At 33.8% G+C, this 20062-nt stretch overlaps 1 protein-coding gene across 1 annotated transcript; it reads right to left on the reverse strand.

Moving 5' to 3' along the window:
- Positions 1-2008: 2008 nt before the first annotated feature.
- On the reverse strand, positions 2009-17262 carry LOC130621462 (uncharacterized). The gene is made up of 16 exons (XM_057436749.1): positions 16935-17262; positions 11300-11422; positions 8553-11104; positions 8243-8475; positions 6920-7762; positions 6575-6786; positions 5609-5769; positions 5136-5271; positions 4621-4743; positions 4252-4374; positions 3729-3860; positions 3491-3613; positions 3267-3419; positions 3072-3188; positions 2864-2986; positions 2009-2562 (listed from the first exon to the last, which is right to left on the reverse strand). Exons 1-16 carry the CDS (start codon positions 17014-17016, stop codon positions 2294-2296), a joined length of 5505 nt encoding a protein of 1834 aa, XP_057292732.1. The 5' UTR covers positions 17017-17262; the 3' UTR covers positions 2009-2293.
- Between the last annotated feature and the right edge of the window lie 2800 nt (positions 17263-20062).

Raw genomic sequence — 20062 nt, forward strand, 5'->3', positions numbered from 1 at the left:
TTTTAAAAAAAATTAAAGACTTGTTGGCCAACTTTTTAAGCTCTATAATATAAGTCCAACATCATTTTTTACCTTAAAAATTCAAGTAAAACCTCTAATTAAGTGTGCCCTCTAATTAGTGCAGATGGCCTATTTTTTGAAAATTGTACGATTTTTTCCCCTCTATTAATGCGGATGAGTTTTAAGGAATTTTTTATTCTCCTCTAATTTAGCGCGGTAATGTTCAAAATTTCCTCAAATTATAGTGCGGTTTGAAAAAATGAAATTAACAGTCGTCAAATGGAAAAAAAGACATTATATAGTGGAGATAAGGAATTTCGAGGAGAATAAAACTACGTTCGAAGAAGCTAAAGAACAAAAAAGAAAAAGAAATGTGAAAAAAAAGAAATGAGAAAAAAATAAACAAATAAATAAAAAGTGGAAGTATTTTTTTCACCTTTAATTTAATGCGGTTGTGATCTAGTTTCCCTCTAATTATTAGTGCGGTTTTAAAATACTAAAATTAAGGTAATTTATTCTAATTATTAGTGCGGCATAGGCAAAATAATAAGTTTTTCTGCTGCACTAAATTAGATGTTTAACCCTAGTGGTTCCAAGTGATTTGTTTGCTTTTTTGCTAAAAAAAAATTGTCAAGGGGACTATGTAAATATATACTAGTCCTTTGTGGTTGCATATTTCAATTTGCATATATATATATATATATATATATCTTGTCTCTGTCACTCCATGTGCAGTTCTTAAATTAACAAATTATGGCCTGGTGATTTTCAGAGCAAAGATAACAATATATATATAGAGAGAGAACGAGATCAGAAAATGCCTTTTTGGTTCAGTTAAAGTTCAAGGAATGTATCTTATTTTTGTTCCTATTATTTAGCAACTGCTTGGAGGCCTTTTAAAAATTTTTTGGGCTCCGTTAGCGGGATATTGCCGCTAAGGGAGGAGGGGGTCTAATTTTAAAAAAAAATCAGCAAAGGATTGAAAAATTTCAAAAATTTGTTTGTGGCCTGAAAATTCTTTGTCGTTCACGAGCATGATTCCTCTTCCTATAACTTATAACAAAACACACACCCTCAGTCTTCCAAGATTTATTTATTTAATGAGTGTATTTCATGCCCAGAAATTCGCTGAAAGAGGGGGGAGGGGATCCAAATCTTAGCGGAGATATCCTGCTAGGACCCAAAAAATTTTTTCAAAGGCCCCTTGCCAAAACTAAAGATTGCAGATAGCTAGCTAGAAATATGCATTTTGCATGGCTAGCCTAACAAATTTTACGAGATATACCCTGTATATTATTTCCAGGAAGGGCCATGGCTTAGGGGAGCCCTAGAGTATTGTATTGTAGCAGGATTATAGAGGCTTGCTTCACTCTTCGATTAAAAAAGAATGTCATATAACGAATATTCCAAGAAATTAAAATGCAGATAGCTACCTAGCTACACCAACCTAACTAGCTTAATAGGGGAAAGAAGGTATTAACATGATATTGTATTACTTTTATAACCTTTAGCTAGGACCTTTTTGCCAAAGATTTTCCGTTCCACCTCACCGTGGGAGCAGACGGTACGGTAACTTTTTTTGTTTTTACATTTTGTACAAACCGGACCTGGAAGGGAACGCCACTAATTTTGATTTATTTATTTATCTCTTATCATATCAACATTGTACCCGATTTTTTTTTCTTTGTTGGGACGGTCGTTTGGGGGACGAGCGATTAGGTACCACTACCACCTAATATTCACCGAGTAAATGTTATTTTTTAATAATCCATAACAAGTCTTGTCAGCGAATCATAAACGTGAAATAGCCCTGGGGATGGGGTTGCACCTTAATATTTTCATGTATCGCGACACCAGGCTCGACTCGACTTACTTTTTAAAAATATTTTTGGGGTCCTCTGGTTTGCTGAGCAATTTCTCCATATAAACACCCCTTAGTTCACTCTGAATCCAATCTGAAATTTGCTCTTGTGAGTGAAGAAAAACACTTAAAGAAACACCCCTTGGATCAAATTGATAAAACGATTTTTCATATAATATATATAAAAAAGTGTAATACTCTCAATTATAATATTAACAAGTATTGATAACTATTCTGTGTGTATGCACTGTCTTAAAAAAGTTACAAAGTAAAAAACATGTTTCAAAAAAAAGTGTGGGTTGTATTCTGTTATTGTTTTTTTTGCTTGACTGCGTCTACCCGTCGGCTGTATCCACTTACAACGACATTTTTAAAATAAGCCATAATGTCAAATGTCAAATACAGATAATCTTACAAACTGTTTATAGATTCCTAAAGTTCAGATTCATTTCCCATTTCGATGTACTTGTCTCGATGTGTTCTGACAGGTCGTATCTTCATCGCTTTTTTCTTCTTAATGTACTTCACAACAAAAATAATTACAACTATCGCGACAAGAACCAAAATAAGTAAGGCAACAAAGAGACCATTACACATAATGTTGTTTTCACGTGCTTCAGGATCAATGCATAGACACTTGAATGAGGAGGAGTCTTGTTTACATGCATCTACTTGCTTCGCTGTTGTTCCGCCACTATCAACTAGAAAAAAATTATTTTTAAACAACTGCTGGTAAACACACAGTAGCTGAACTTTTTTCAGCAACCTCATATAAGCAAAACAAAAGGTTTTTGTTTCTTGTGACTGCATTTTCGGCTCTGGCGTCAAAAACTCACGATTTCTTTTTAGCGCATGCGCTCTTGGACAAAATATCTCATTCTTTTAAATTGCGCACGCGCTAACAAAAAACTGTGAGATATTTGCGTTGTAGCTAAATAAACCGTCTAATGTGAACGAGCCCAATAATGGCCAACGATAATCAGTCAAAAACTATTTCCATACCAACGCAAGTCCTTCCATTTTGACGGTAACCGGTAAAACATTTGCAGATATAGTCGCCGACGATATTTGTACAGTTTCCGTTTTGGCACTCGTTAGTTGAGTCTTTCTCACATTCATCCAAATCTACGAAATTAAAAGACAATATTATTTCATTTTCAATTTCAATATCGCTACTTTCCACTAGTGAATCTTGTTTATCATATCCTACCTGAGCACTGATAGCCGTCACCTTTCCAACCACCACGACATACACACTCATAACTTCCAGGATAGTTCCTACAATCTGCATTCGGATTACATGGTGTGTCGAGACACTCGTTCACATCTGAAAAGAAGGTTGTAGTAAAATAACATCCTACTTATTCAACAACAAAAAAGTATGTATGGGTTTCGGCAAGCGTACCTGTACATTCCTGAGTACCATTTCCTACAAATCCTTTGTCGCAAGTGCAACCATAGTCACCGTTTTCGTTGACACACACAGCATTTTTAACACATTTCCATTCACCTGCTTCAATTATTGAAGTGTTAAATGGAGATGAGCATTCGTCAACATCTATAAAAGAACGGAGTATATTTTTCTGGACTCCAAAACAATTGTACAATTTTGAGGAAATGTATACTTACCAGTGCAGGTCTTGCCATTTCCAGTATATGCTGTGCTGCAAATACATTGGTAAGTGCCATTTAAATTTTCACAATATGCATTTGGATCGCATTCGTAATTTTTTGTTTCGCATTCGTTTTCATCTAAAGAAGAAAAAAAAGTAAAAAACAACAACAAATACTACATATTTTTAAAGTGCTAGCAACAAAAATGACTTTTAATACTGTACGGGTTGATGCAGATAAAGTTGGACCGCACCTGTGCAATTTAACCCGTCACCAACATATCCTTGGTTGCATGTGCAGTTGAATCCACCGTGAGTGTTTGTACACGTGGCCAGTTCGCTGCAATTATTTCTGTGCGAATAATACTTGTGGCATTCGTCAATATCTAAAGCAAAATTAGGGGGCGAAATAAGGTTTGAAAGAAATTATAAAACAGTCGTAAAAATATTAGCAATGCAATCACCCTTTGTTCCCAGGCATTAAATATTTTTGCCGCCTTCTTTCATATTAAAAAAGACAAAAATTCCTGGAGACGAGGGTGCATTGACACATAGCAAACACAGTTCACTTGAATCTTTCATTTTCATTTGAGCTCTACCATTTTAATTTACAAATCTTGTTTGGCACTTTTCACTTAAATGGGAAAGCTCTGTTTTAGTGGCTTTTTAGTGATACTCAAGTTCTTCTTGCTTAAATAAACCTCGCAATTCTTTGAATGCTTGACTAAAAATATAGTTTATAGAAAGATTTTGACAATGATGCAACAGAATTCTCACCTTGACAGTATGTTCCATTTCCCAAGAAACCTTCTTTGCAGTAGCATGTGTATGTGTCATCCATGTTGATACAATACGAATCGTTATGACAATTGTGTGTACCAGTCATGCATTCGTTTTCATCTAAATGATAGAAAAAATTCATTACTTAGGCTGTAGCAGACATTCAAATTTTTTGGGATGGGGTAGGGTGCAGAAGAGGATCAAACAACTTAATGAAGAAAGTATCGAAAATGTCCTTTATATTATCATATTTCTTCAAATAACCTTCTACCCCAGTTACCTTCGGTTTTTTAACATTAGGTCAAATACCTCAAATAAAAACGCACTGTGGTAGAGGCTTTTTCCAACTGTTAACACGCTACCTACCTATACATATGCGACCATCACCAACTGAACCCTCCTTACATATGCACTTGTAAGAGCCTGGTGTATTGACACATGAGGCTTTATCAGAGCATTCATGCAGTTTCAAACTGCATTCATCAATATCTAAATTGTGAACGACATTATAAATTGTTATATAGAAGCCACTGACGTAATGAATTTCTTTTAAAAGCATAAACCTGATGTCAGCTCAAGTGTATGAAGTTAGCAGTTAAGACAGTAATTAATTTACATGGAAATTAACGTCTTATTCAAATTAAAATTCATTAAAGCATTCAACCATGAAATTTAGTTCTTCAATTCCATTAATTTGACGGCAGTAGCCATTATATTTCTTTCCAATCCAAATAATTTTCTATTAATTTTTTTCTCTGAGTAGATGTTTGTCTCCATCCTTATATAAATACGTTTTTATCACGAATTGGCAACTGACAATGTTCTGATTTTGTTGCTGTTGAATGCTAATATAAAAAGAAAATACAAAAAAAAAAGATTACCGTGTATATCAACACTTATCTTGTTTGTGGGCGCCTTAATGTTGCCCATCTCCGCAACACAGTGATACACCCCTGTGTCGTTTATATAGCCGGCAATTGCCAAATCACTTTCTGTACCATTTTCGACTTTTACAACCTGAAACGTGAATATAAAAATGGCATGAGTGCTTCAATTTTTGTTCTTTTGTCATTATATTGATTGACAAAAAAAAGAAATAAAATGACAAATGAACTACATCTAACAAACAAGCAATAAAACAGATTCACAACGTCAATTTATTTATTCATGCAGTGCGAAGCTAAAAGGTTTGTTTTACACGGGGCGAGGGTGCACTATACCATCAATAATAGAAATTTGGAAATCCATTTTCGTCTTTAGTCTTTAGTCTTGCTTTCTTTCTCTTCTTCACCCTTTTTTCTTGTTTCATCTAGCCGGGAACAAGATAACCATTTTAAACGAGAGTAACACCTACCTTATCATTCTTGTACCATGTGTAAGTTATCACTCCATCACCGTACGCTTGGCACGTCCATGTTTGATTCAGTCCCATTGTACTTGTCTCAATAAAATATGGTGTTAAATGCGAAACCATGGTAGGTCCTGCGTCCTTAATCCTTGCAAAAGGAGGTGGCTCTGTAATGAGAGTAAAATATACAAATACGGCTGATTGCTATATTGAGCAGAGAATTGAGTAAATTATTCCATTGTTTTTATCTTAATATTATTTATCAACTTCACTTAAAATGTTCGTCGACAAACTTTAAGGCAGATTCATACAGAAAAGTTGTGTCTGGCCACAAAGTTTGTGTTACTAAGAGAATACCGCGCCGAACACTGCTGCGACGCAACACTTTTTTACCAATGCGAACACGCCTTTAAGTTAAATTACATTGAAAACGCAGCTTCTTGCGGTGGAGTGGACATTTGAGGGTTATTTTGTTCACATCGAATTTTAAAATAACTGCGTTTAACTTTATATATAACAAAAAACAGCAAATGCCAGCATGTGCCTGCTCAAAACATAGCGAAGTTCTGAAATCACGTGATGTTTTATTATTGTATTCAAAAATAAAACAACGTTTTCTAAAATTTATTGTAAATAAAAAAAAGAATGATTAAGAGGCGAGGTACCAAGCCGCAGGGAACTGCGTTACCAGTGTGAATTTTGCTTTAAGTCTTTCAATTAAATTTGCACTAAAAACGCAGTTCTTTGTAGCACGGCATGCCGCAGCTTTGCGTTTTGAGACACAACAAAAGTACACATACGGCATATTGCGGCCACCATATATGGTTAAAACACACCGCCCGGGGTAGTTGTTATCAGTGTTAATTGAGCTTAAAGTGATTGTGTTTTTTAAGACCCGTAGAAAATTGACGCTATGCCTAACAGCCGTAAGAATTGGGGCAAAAAAATTTTCTTATTGAATAAAACACAAACCTGTTTGAACCGTTGAAAATGTACTGTCTTTTAACACTTCCACATTAACCGGTGACGAAGCTTTTATTTTCAATGATAATCTATCCCATTTTAGTAACAATGCACCAACTAGAATGTTTGCTGTAACAGTGGTGTTTTTATCTTCCGCAGATCTGCAAACACTTTGGTACAATTCTTCATTGATAAAAAGCCCGAACTCCAAGTCTTCAAAACTAAAAAAATAATATTTAGACAATGTATTTATACATGCTTTAAAGTTTTCGTACTAATATATGTTTGTCATAAAAAGACTTTAAAAGTTCTTTTATTCCAGTAAACTGCTAAAGCAGGCAGTAAAACCAGTACCATGGTTGAAGACATGTAGCACGAACTATAATGTTGGCTGCAACTTGATACGTTCCGGATGCATGCATCACCAATTCATTATGGTAGATGGAGATTCTGTCTGTGAATAATCCATAACTTCCATTGTTCTTAGACCACGGCCCAATCAAAGCCCAATTATTCGTTTCCAAATCGTGTTTTGCATTTTTCTTCAGATGTACAGCCGCACTCGGTGCACTTGTTGTGATTTGTGCAATTACACGCGTTGATCCCTTTTTTACAAGAAGGCCTGATTTATTAATCGTTATTGTTATGATGATAAAATCACCCTTATTAAATTTTGCAAAACAGTTCATTTTCAATATGGTCGTGCAAGAAGATTTGCATTCAAAAACACTTGAGCAAATGTTTTGATCGTCTTTCGAGAAGGTTATCTTTACATTACTGCTGACATTCTCGAGTTTAAGTGAAGTTACCAGCATGTATACACCATTAAAGTCGACATCGAATCCTCCGGCTCCAGTAGATGTCGGATTAAGTTTATACTCCCATGGTTGCAATGGCAAGGGCTCTCCAATTTTGTCAAAACGTCTATTAGTCACGAAACTGCCTTCCGAATTTTTGCTAAGCTTGAGATCTTTCAAATACATCAAAGAAAACGAGGAACATTTTTCTTGCAACGCAACTTGAATGGTATCATATGGGTCCGTCAATGTTGCGTTAGTCGTGTTAGATTTATTCAGATACAGATTATATTCAGACTGCAGTTGGGTGATGTTGTAGAGAGAGGACGCGCCAAGGGTGATAACTTCGGAAGTGTTCACGTGAAGTAGTTCCGAAAATGTGAATGTGATATTCTCGTTACTAAAAAAGGATGAGATATATAGGTGATTTTGTATTTAAGTAACAGCGATGTTTTGCGGGTCAAGAATCTACATCTTCCATCTTTTCTAAGCTATGCGCAACTTTTCCAATATTTTCTAAAATCGCCAGGATAACGTAGATGCTTGACTACCCATGAAAACGAAAGCTTCAAATTGCATCATTGTTGATCGTGGCTATTTTCAAAAAACTGGGAACCCGTAATATTGTTTAATTTTATTTCTGAATTCTAGACATTCACATAGCATTGCGTAACTTAGGAGACACACACGCAAAAAAATATTCTTTGAAATTTCTTAAAACGCATTAAAGCTACAACAATGGATTTTTATGATAATCATTACTGTATTTGCCACTTATCTAATTTTCAAAATTTATTCTAGATCAGAAAATCTGATTTTTATGCGAAAGGCAATCATCAATTTCCCGTTGTTACACGTGTTTGAAACAACAAATACGTACTCAAAAGGTAACACAAATGCGAATTTGTCAACATTGTTTGTATTTATCGATACTTTGATGCCATTAGCCTTTCCATCCATATCTTTAAAACTGAATGTTCCCGAAACCCAGTATGAACCATCAAACGGAATTAATACAGCACCTTCATCGCTGTTAAAGTTTTCTGATGATAAAGCTCCAGCGGTTTGCCAGTTGTTCAGTATTTGTTTATCTTTGGAAATTATAATTTCATTCTAAAATGGATAAATAGCATCAGAAACATCTGATGAATGGACAAATGACAATATTAGTAAGTAAAGAGTATTTTTACCTTCATCTTAGCAGTGAATGAAGAGGACTTGCCTATTTCTGTGATACGGAAAAATGAAAATCCACTGGGAAATAAAATCCTAACATTTGGAAAATCGTTTGCAGAGAATCTAAAGGAGACTTTGTCGGCTGGTCTTAAAAATATGGTTCCGCAAACATGAATTGTTTCTTTGCCGTATCTTGACTTATGCCATTGCGTCATTCCATTGTCAACGCCATCATCGCCATTAACAACCACAGCTATTTTTAGCAGGGTACTGTCTGATCCACTAAATTGCACTTCGACATTGCCTGAAATAACATACATCCCTTCTTGAGACACAAACACATGCTGCGGATCCTCGAAATCTAGCGTTTTCACTTCTTCAAATTTACCATCACTTAAACTTCTTGAGTACTCCCATGAACCAACATTTTGCCAAGTAGCTGTTGTGTCGGAAGATGAAGATGGAAATGTTGTGTCTGAAAATAAAGTAGCTAAAGCCCCAGAATTTAAATTACTTGGTGGTCTATATACAACACCCCATCTACTGGCATCAGATATAGTAAAACTGTCTTCGACTCCCATTTCCAAATGCACCGATACCAACTGCCCTTTTTTCGCATAAAAACAACCAGAAAGAAATAATGTATATACTGGTGCATTTGATAAGCCTTCTGACTTTGCAGTCTCTCTCTTACTGTACAAGCCTTTGATTTCAGCTTCATCGACAGCAATATACAACTTGTAGAATGCTTCAAGAGATGTTTTGTGAGCACCATCCAATACAACTGTTGCTATAGTGAAGTATACGCCATCAAATGGCACCTTGTATTCGCCTTCAGTTAAAATATTATCAGGACTAATTTCATTCCATTCTGCAATTTTGAATTTTTTGGCATTAGGTACTTTCATGTCCTTGGATAGTTTTGACTGAAAATAATTTGGGTTTACACCAATAAACGAAGCACTTAAACTAGCACGGCGGATTCTCCAGTCTTCATCCTTTTTGGCTTCCAAAAATAACAATTGTGTTTGTCCTTCTTGCAACGAGACAAAGCCACCAAGGCTCATTGACATCTTCAGAACTGGGTTAGCGTCACTAAAAATGAATGCATTATTTAGCTGCGTCATATCTGCTGATATAAAAGCCTTTATTCCATCCATATCGACATCCTCGACAATAATATTGGCAGTTAGCAAGTAAACGCCAGTTTGAGTTGCAGTGTAAAGCCCATTAATCATATTCATGCTTTTTGTAAAGTCATATAGACCCGGAATGCCACTCGTTTTCCAGTTCGAAATGCTAATTTTCTCTCCACTGTTGACAGCAATTGATTGGCTCATAATAGAATGCGTTCCTGGATACGATGACTGAATTTCTGCAAAAGAGAAACTGGAACTGCCGTGTATGGTAATAGATTTCATGTCTCCTTTGATTGCAACGCATAATGCTTTTGTAGGAGTCATTAGAAACGTCCCTCCTAGATTAACGCTATATGATTGCACAGACATGGTGTCGTTGGCATTTGGTGGTGTTTGGATAGCTGTTTCTATGCTTGTTTCCATAAAGATCGAGCCTGCATTATTAAATAAAGCCACTGTCAAAACACTGTCATTTCGATAGTCAAGCTCAACTGTCAATTGCAGGTGTGTAGAAACATAATAAAAACCAGTATTATCTACATTGAAATATTTGCCGTCAACAATCGCTGATGAAGGGAAACTCAGGTAATCAGTTGTTTTGTTTGCATCCGGTTGCCACGGTGACAGTTTCATAAAGTCACTTGATTTGTTATATTTCGCATCCAAGTTTGCATGAAAGCCATTATTTGAAACTCCTGCAGGAGTAATTAGCTGTATTGAATATGTGCTCGTATCGAATACATTAATTCGTGATGAAGATGTTACTAGTTCCATTGAAACAAGCGACCTACTTGGGATTCTAATCATGTCGTTCACGTTCATCGTAAGGGTTGAAATGTTCTTTAAATAACGTTGTGACGATACAGCTACAGTGTTGTCTATGTAAATATTGAGTCGAATATCTCCAGATTTTTCCAGCAAGGATATCAATATATTAGCTGAAATCATGTATATTCCATCAACAGCTATTTGGAATTTCGAATCTTTTTCACGAAATGTTGACGAGCTCGAAAATTGACCTTGATCCTTCACCACCCATCCACCCAGGATAGTCTTTTGGACAGATTCTTCCAGTTTTATTGTATTTTCCAATGAAAATAAAAAACCAGGGACTGATGAGCTATAGTCGTGAAATCTAAAACTCAATGCACTGTTTCGGCGGATTTTATACGAGTTAGCGCAATAACCATAGACTGTGATTTTGTCACCAGCTGAAAGCTGAACAAAACCAAAAATATCAATGTCTGTACTATAATGAACTTTTGCTGTTCCATAGAGTGCCAATCCCTTATCAACATCGTTGTTAACAATAACTGCGATTGAGATATCTTTGTTGATCGAGTCTGCTAACAGTATATGAGCCGAGACGTAGTATATACCAGCCTTTCTAACAACTACGGTACTCTTTTCACTATCAAATTCCAAACCTGAATATGAAACCAACAAAATCCTGTTATTCAAAAGGATAGAAATAGACATTTTGTACTCTTGCTTTTAAGACTATTAATTTTTTGGGCAATCGTTAGAGTCTTTAGACCTCAGAATTAAGAAAGTGAGATATTGAAGAGAAGGAATCTAATGTTATAAAAACAACATAAAAAGGAATTTTTTCTGTAACTAACCTCTTAGGTAATGTCCTGGTAAGTTAGATTCTATCTCCCAACCTTTAATTTTCTCCCAAGTTGTACCAGAAGAATAATCTTGGTCGGTTTTTATTGATGCACTAAAGCCATGTTCTGGATATGCTAAAAAATAAATGCGAAGAGTTACTAACATTTTCGTAGAGGGTTAAAAGTGGGAAAAATTTCAAGCAAAAATATAATATATTTTTCGTTTTTATGATGGTTGACACCATCCTACGTCAACGCCGAACCTGCTCATGATAATTTACGCTTAAAAAAACTCGACATAAAAAAAGATCGATAAAAATTTTTAGCCGGTAAAAAAAAGTCACCTCTACAAATATTAGTCACTTTTCAACAACTAAATTTTGAAATTGCTTGTTGAGTTTGTAAAATTACAGTATATATTATACAAAAGAATTTATTACAAATTTGTATCCTTCTTGTATCTTTTATTTTTAAGGAATTCGGATTCTTATTGCAGTAAAGAGAAAAAACAAAACAAAGAACGTTAAAAATCTGAGGCTGCAGAAAATGAAGCCAGTGAAAAAGTTCGCTCGTTACAAATATTAGTCACTGAGCCAAGATTTGATCAATTTTTACCGATTTTTTACTGGTTTGTATCTAACTGGAATTTTTATGTCATTGTATGAGAAGATTGCCAATGAGATTTAACGTAGCTAACAAGATGAACGGCTTTCATTGAGTAAACAGCATCAAATATCTCCTTTTTAGATATGTTTATTATCGTCATGCTTGCCTGTATATTTAACAAAAGTTTATGAAACTCGCTAGGGAAGAATCACTGTGAAGGAGGTCACTGTAAAGGAGTTCTATGATGTTGAACATACAAGATGGATTTCATTTTTCAGAAATGGCGAAATCCTAGTTTTCTTTGTGTTGCTATGGAAACTACTTTTTTTATACCAGGATAAAAAAAATTAGGAAAGAATATCCAGTTAGCATAAACTCTGAACTGAATTGAAATTTCACTCTGGACCCTTTTATGCTTTGAATGAATAAATCAAATTATGACCCTGCAGCTGATAACATCTCCTTCTTACTGTTTTCGCAGAAAATGGTAAGCAATGAACATCCTCGTTCCCAGGACTTTTTAGGTTTTCATAAACAGACTTTCTCAATGTTCACAAATAATCTTGGTCTTGGTCACAAAAATGTGTAGATAAAACTGTAAACTTCGAAGTTCATCCCCACAAATAATTATTTAGGCTGTTTTAGTATCTTGGGTTATTTGATAGGACTGGAACTTTCGTGAAATCTGCTAATCGTTGCCGACCTCAGCATAGAATTTTTTTTTGAATTTTAGGGCCTTTATAGGCGACGACAACGTGACATGCTGAAAGTGCAACTAACAGATATAAACCCTTCATCAACTCTTTTCTGCTATGTTGCATAGCTACGATACGTACTAAATTATTATCTTTTATTAGAACACTTGCCTCCCACATTTTTAGGTCTCATACCAGTCAGAGCCTGAGATATTGGCTATTATTTGAAACTACCCTCTTTCTAATTTCTATGAAATCTTTTCAATTAGAAAAATATCGCAACTTCCCTTAAAATTTTACAATGTAACTTTAATTCATCGAGAGGAATCACGTGGATGGTGGCCATAATACGTCCGCCAATATGAAGCTTTCTGGTTGAGAATATTGGTCAGGTGATCATGTTTGGCAACTTGGAGATATAGCCAAAAATGTCACATTCAAAAGTATTATGTCCGGAAATTGTAGATATGTTAACGCATTAGCCTTAAGCAAATCTTAGTATTTTTAATTTACGCATTTCGGCTGGTTTTCAGGGCCTTTATTTACACCTAATACAACTTGGTGTCTATAACAACAGCTGGAAAATTTATGGTTAAGACAAGAATGGTCGTGTTATAGATTTTTCAGAATAAAAATAAAACGGTCTTTGCAGAAAATTTTTCATTTTAATATTTTCTCACATCCTGTTGGCGATAAAACTTACACCTTTTATAATGTTTATATAAATAAAAAAATATATACGTAATACGAAGAAATATAAAATATTCATGAAAAAAGTAAAAAAAAAAGTGGAATTTTGACAACTCGTGAAATATTGTAAATAAAAAGTAGAAGTAATAAGAAAATATAAGAAGAAATACATAGAGAGTGAAGTGAAGAATATATTTGTGATGTTTTATTTCTTTACTGTCGGTTGAATTTTGAAAAATATTTATGCGACAAATCAAGAGCTTAACTTTACGAACTTTTGTACAATAGAACTGTCACGTGATGGTAATACGTAATACGTAAGATGTACTATTTCTATGTATTTATTTATTTACATATTTATAGATTAATTGATTAAGTTATTTAAGAATTTCTTTTTAAAGTTATCCTGAATGTTACGAGACTTTACGAAACAAAAAGGTGCTCTATCTTCAATAGCGTTGTTCAAAACGTTTCAAGAATGCTCGTCAAACCAAGGAGGTTAGGTCAAACAGAAAACGCGTCCTAAAATTATAAAACAAAAGCGATGACGTGAAAAAAATCATGGCAATCAAAACTGCAAAAAATGCAAAATTGACAAAAACACTAACAATGAAAAAGTGATAAACTAGCCCTTAAACACATAATATATATCCGTAGTTTATTCTGTTGTGACATTTTTACGCCAGAAGATCTAACATTCTACCCAATACCAAATGGTTTTGCTTTTGTTTTTTTGAAGGATTTAACTTGATCTATATATGCACATTGAAAAGGAGTAGCCTATTCTTGTTTGTTGACCAGATACCACACTACGCCACAGAAATGCATAGGGGGGGGGGGGGGGGGAGCATTCAATTTTTACGTAAAACCAAAACTCGTCATTATTTAACCCCCCACCCTCTTTCCACCTTTTGTAACGCATCGTAACAATTCTAGTACCTTCTACGCACCCACCAACCCCTCTTGTTAAGTACTATTTCGAATCTTAAGACCTCATTTATTCAAAAACAGTCATGCAAACTAGTGTTATATGAGAGAAAGATATAACAGGGCCATTTACTAGCACATAAGATGACATTTTTGGTACTTTGGCGTAAGTCAAGAGACAAGAAACAAATGAAAGATGTAGATCATACACTAAAATAATTAAAAATATTCGTAATACATAAGAATTCTCTGTTACATAACAAAAGTACCAACCCACCCCTAAATTGTCCCAACAAAAATGATCATACCCCTCCCCCCACCCCTCAGGCGTTGCGTAATTATTGAATGGCCCCTTATATTCAGAAATTTTTAATTTTTTCGTTTAATCGTAAAAAAATCATACGTTCTAAATATAGAGCGTTAAGCAAAGGCGTATGATTAGTGTTCCTGATTATTCTGCACATCCTGCTGTTTTGAACTGATAACGATCATAGAAAAAGAATGTCGCAGCATCTCCAAGATTAGATGAGTCTTTTCTTTTCATTTCCAGTGCACGAAATGGGGAGTTTACATCATATCTACGATAGCATTGGAGGAACTTCTTCTTTTTTTACGCAGAAAGAGTCTCAGATAACAAATGTGTAGGATTTTTGTTAAAAACAATGGCATAGAAATAAGAAAAAACGTAAACAAATCTCGAACAAACAAACAAACAAATTTTAACAAATAAACAAACAAACGAGTCCTTCCTGCCTAGAAAATTAGGTTTGAATAAAAAGATGCCACGAAAATGGAGCTAAAAGTCTTTAAATAAAAGTTATAAATGGACTGAAACAGGCAAATCTAACTCAAATTTCTCTGAACAAGTGACAGCTATTGATAATAGCTCTCTAGCACTTCCTTACTTTCCGCTGCAAGAGAATTTGTACCTAACACCACTATCGTCTCGATTTCCCAACTATCATCTCACTCTATCAGATTGTATATTTTCCAATATGTGCAGAGTGCAATGGCTTTCGTAGGAGGCCGAACAACGAGGTTACTTTTCCGAAATTTGCGTACATATTTAAAAACACTATGTCTATTATATTGTTTTTATTTCTATTTTATTGGTCATTAGAACTAATATGAAGACCCACCTGCGAAAAGGGGGCGGAAAGTTTTTCTTAAAACGTCGCGTCAAATTTGAAAAGAGTTATTTCCAACATTTGATTTCAAGCCTTGCAATTATTCCATCACGACACTCATTACCATGGTAACATTCAGACACTTGTTGTACCGGCACACAGAATATTATCGTGTATATATTGAGTTCAGGAAGAAGAATTGGAATAAGTATGGATTATTTTTTGTTAATAAAAAATGGATTAAACATTTAAATATTTATATTTGGAAAGTTGGTAAAATCAATTTTTTTTTTTTTTACATTAAGTAAGCAGATTAGAGAAGGAAAGTTTTTTCTTTGGATGTTTTCAATTTGTTGAAGTGATATTCTAGAAAAATCGAATTAGCTACATGCTTTGTTTTAAAAATTCATGCTTTTCCTGAAAGTTTATACTTAAGTAAGAAATGTTCTATATAGATAGAAAATAATCGAGTTGTTAGGTGATTGTTCAAATTCAGAAGAAGAACAAGAAGAATTGTATGGCATAAGCCAGGTCAATAATTTTTTGTTTGATGTAGCAGGTGAAAACACCGAATTCTTCTTCTTCTTCTTCTTCTTCTTTTTCTTCTTCTTCTTCTTCTTCTTCTTCTTCTTCTTCTTCTTCTTCTTCTTCTTCTAACTAAACACCTGGTTCCCCCTATCTTTCTTTAACAAAAAAACTTGAAGATATGTTTTTTTTTTAATTCCGAAACGGATGGTACCCAAAGAATCACACTATTAAGTTAACTTTTATAAATCAGTTCGAGTCTATTATATTATAGAGTAAAAGAATTTGTTTATCAGCTGCTTGTGTAATATATAACTATTTGTATTTTGATAAACATTTGACAATGAAGTTTGACTCGTGTTTTAAAGTGTTCTTGTTTCCATAGCTTTTTTTCCGCATTTTAATGGTGAAGAGGGGTGGTTGAAGTGTTTTTGGTTATCATTCAAGTAATTCGATTTTACGATTTCTTATAGAGTTGATCTTGCTGATTAAAAGTAGGATTTTCTTTCTTCTAAGAAGCAGAATGTAAGCCGCACTAGATCCAAAGTTTTTTGATTGTATTTTAAGTATTAACCAAAGGATGAGTAAGTAGTAGATATGGTCATTTATAGAAACAACTGCATATCAAAGTGGTAATAAAAATAAAATTAAAAAAAAGATAATAAAAGATATCATAAAATATATAAAAGATATTATATTAAAGAAAACAGAAGAAAAAAAGAGAAAGAAAATTTTGGGTTAGAGAAGTTTCTTAGGATTAGTTAACACAGCTTTCCGACATCTTCGGTAATGTATCTTTTTCTTTTTCGGGCAATTTTCTGTAAATATTCATTTACTGAACTTTTGTGCACTGTCTCATACCAAGCTTGTTCTTGCACATGTAAGTGTGAGAAAGTTCAACAATTTTCTCATTTTTAATATATACTTCTTTATTTCTTCTTGATTCGGAACCAAAAGTAGTTATATAGCACCAATAGAGTCATTTGCGTGTATAGTTTTAAAAGCTTTTTTAAACTGTCGTTATGAAGATATAAAAATCTTCCCGCGTAAAGGCTAGAGAAATAAAACATAATCTACCTTTTGCAAGTGTCCAAAAGCAGGAAACTATAAGCAACCACATGTTGATAACTTCCACCATTCGCCGCAGATAAATCATCATATATAAAAAATCGTTAGTATTTTGTTATTCCGTAATGTGTTTTGCTATGTTGCTATGTCCCTGGTCTGTGGAATGTATTTATTAAATTTTTTTTTCAATACATCAATTTAATATTCAGAAGTGATTCACATCGTATGGTCCTTTTTTTCTTCAATTAGAATTTCATTTCAGAATTGAATGAGGTATTGATTATAAATTCATTTTTGACCATAATTTTTTCATTTTTAATGATATTTTATTGCTCTGATGAAAAAAGATATGTTATCTTTCTTGCTTACACTTTTTGGTCATAGAGAGTGAAATTTTAAACTTTTAATGCAGCCTCGAATGAATTAGTTTTCTTTAAAGTAGCTACCACTGCTATTTCTTGACTTTTTTTAATCAAAATAATTTTTTAAAACCCTCACCTGAAACTTGATAAAAATGTGAAATCTACAGATTCATACAACAAACAAGCAACCTAAACAAATTTTTAAATTCTGTGATAATTGACCTATGTTTAAAACCGAGACTTATATTAGTACAAATTAATAATTAAAAAGACTTTGACCGTAACATTATTACCACCAAAACAGCATTTTATGTCAGTTTAAGTTAAAAATTTATACACAACAATTCAACACTACATATGATCTTAAAGTCACAACATTAAAATTATAAAATTATAAAGAACATGTAACTATGTCAATGAATAATATTTGTAAGAGCAATTCTTCTTATTCTCTCTTTTCAACAAGGTTTTCAAGGGAAATTCATAGATCAATTAAAGTTTGTGATGCCTTCATTTTTTCTAGCTTATATCAAACTTTCTTTTATTACAAATGAAAAAAGCCCTGGATTAAAGTTTAAAAAATGAGAAACTGTTCTAAATATTTCGCTGCTTTAAATTATGTTTTGTATTGTAACAGGTTCAGCCGCAATGGTAAGAAAAATCTATTTGATGATTTTTTTTTATATTTTTGGAAGCATAACTTATTTAACCACGCATCTATGTTCTATAACAAGTCAGTGAACAAAATTCTAATCAACTTGTAAGTGTACAGGTTGAAAAAACAGGGACATTGAAAAATTTAAATAATAAAACTAAAATATAAAAATAGACTGCATAGTTGTAAAAAAACTTTTCTGAAATGGGTTTTTACTTTCAAAATTTGCATTCAGATTTTACCTACATATTTTAACTTCAAAAAGCAGCTCAAAGTTACATCGAATAGTTAAAAGCTTCTTAACCTTTCGTAGGCCAGCCCTTTTGAGGTTAATGACGTTTTAATGTCGAAAGTGACGTCATCACATGTTCCAAACCTGAAACGGTAGAACATAAACTTCGAAATGAGAAAGAGACTTTCATGACTTTAAACTGTTAAGAAGGATGGGCCACCATGACAAGAGAATGACGTTGAACGAAAAATAATTTTTAATTGTCCTGAAGCTAACTTAAAATGATTAAAAGTCACCCAAACCCCAAAACGGTATGCTTTTGAAAAGATATTCTAAATTGGGAAGAGTACGTCATCCTTGGTCACAAAATATCTATGCAATATATTTTACATTTTTAAGGTTACTTTACCAGGAACATAACCAAGAATACCATTCACTAAAAAAGTCTGCTTTAGTCACGATTCTTTCATGCGCAATTTTTTAAAATATTAGTCGTATATATTACCCGATTCGCTATTTCGTGTATTCTTTCCCGTCAGTTAGCGCAGGGCAATGCGATTTACTTAGACCGGGTTATCACACGATTAAAGGTACAGTTTTAATGAGGTTTTTTTCAAAATTCTGTGTTTTTTGATTCACTAAAGGATATATAAATGTTCGTCTACTTCGTATCAATTTCATATGATATTCCTAAAATTTGGCATGCATTGAGGGTCAAATTTTAATCATAAGTCACCCTTAATTCACTTAATACGAAAAGGGATCCTTAAATTCAAATTCTCGACCTCTAACTGATAACCTGTGGATAGGCCTCTGTTTTATGAATGGACGAAGTGTGTGACTTTCATGGTGTTCTTCACTTTTATAAACTCCTATATCACACATGCCGCTGTTTCTAGGACGACCACCTCTACTACGAAAAACCACTTTCATCCATCTGCTATTTAAGAAGCTAAGAAATTGGATTATGAATTTGGGAGGTCTTCTGTTGTTGATTTCTAGAAGAATGTTCTAACTTCTGTAACAACAATGACAATTCGCGAAAGTTAAAATATTTATAAAACCGCTGACCACAAGAAGTAAAATGTGTAGTTGTAAAACAAAACCGCGTTGTCATAGAAACAAAAAAAACAAGAATTGGTGTTTTCATGTTAACCAAGAGTTACAATATTGAAAAGGTGTGTAAGCATCCCGTAACGAAGATAAAATTTTCTCACTCATCAATAGCAACTTTGTACCCAGGTCTATATAAATCTCAACGGCGCTGCGCTGTCTAAAAGTTCTAGGTTATGTGGCGTGTGGGTTAAACTTTGTCGAAAAGCCAATTCTACAATGCGTTGAAAATTAATTAAGTAAGCAAGTAAGTAACGGGAGGTTTTAACAACAAGCTTATTTGTCTTGCTTAACCTGAGGTTTATAACTTCATAGGTTAACTTAATCGGAGCAATGTAGCTGTATTTACTCATTTACTTACGGAAAAGTGATCTTGTTTAGAGTAAAAGAAACAAACAAACAAGAAATTACATCATTACAGATAAAAATTAAAATGTCCTTATTGCGCAACAGCAAAGTGCAAAAATCTTAATCTCATTTTCAGGACTTCTTGTGAGTGTGCGAACTTGCTGCACTAACAAGTCTTTATGTTTACAGAATATGTTGCGCTAGCCTCTCTTTCATTTCTAAGCAGGTTTTAAAACGAGGCTTGATTAATGAATTGATATTTCTTAATGTCTTCTTTTCTTTTAAACAAGTGTGAAAAACAAATACAAAAGGGTGTTTTCTCGAAGTGCTAAAACAAATTGGAGATTGGTGGAGTTTCAAAATAACCTTCTTATATATTGTTCGACCTGATCTTTTAAGGTTTATTCTGGCAGCTAATGTCTTTTTT

This window comes from Hydractinia symbiolongicarpus, chromosome 12 (genome assembly GCF_029227915.1).
Source record: "Hydractinia symbiolongicarpus strain clone_291-10 chromosome 12, HSymV2.1, whole genome shotgun sequence".
Taxonomy (NCBI): Eukaryota; Metazoa; Cnidaria; class Hydrozoa; order Anthoathecata; family Hydractiniidae; genus Hydractinia; species Hydractinia symbiolongicarpus.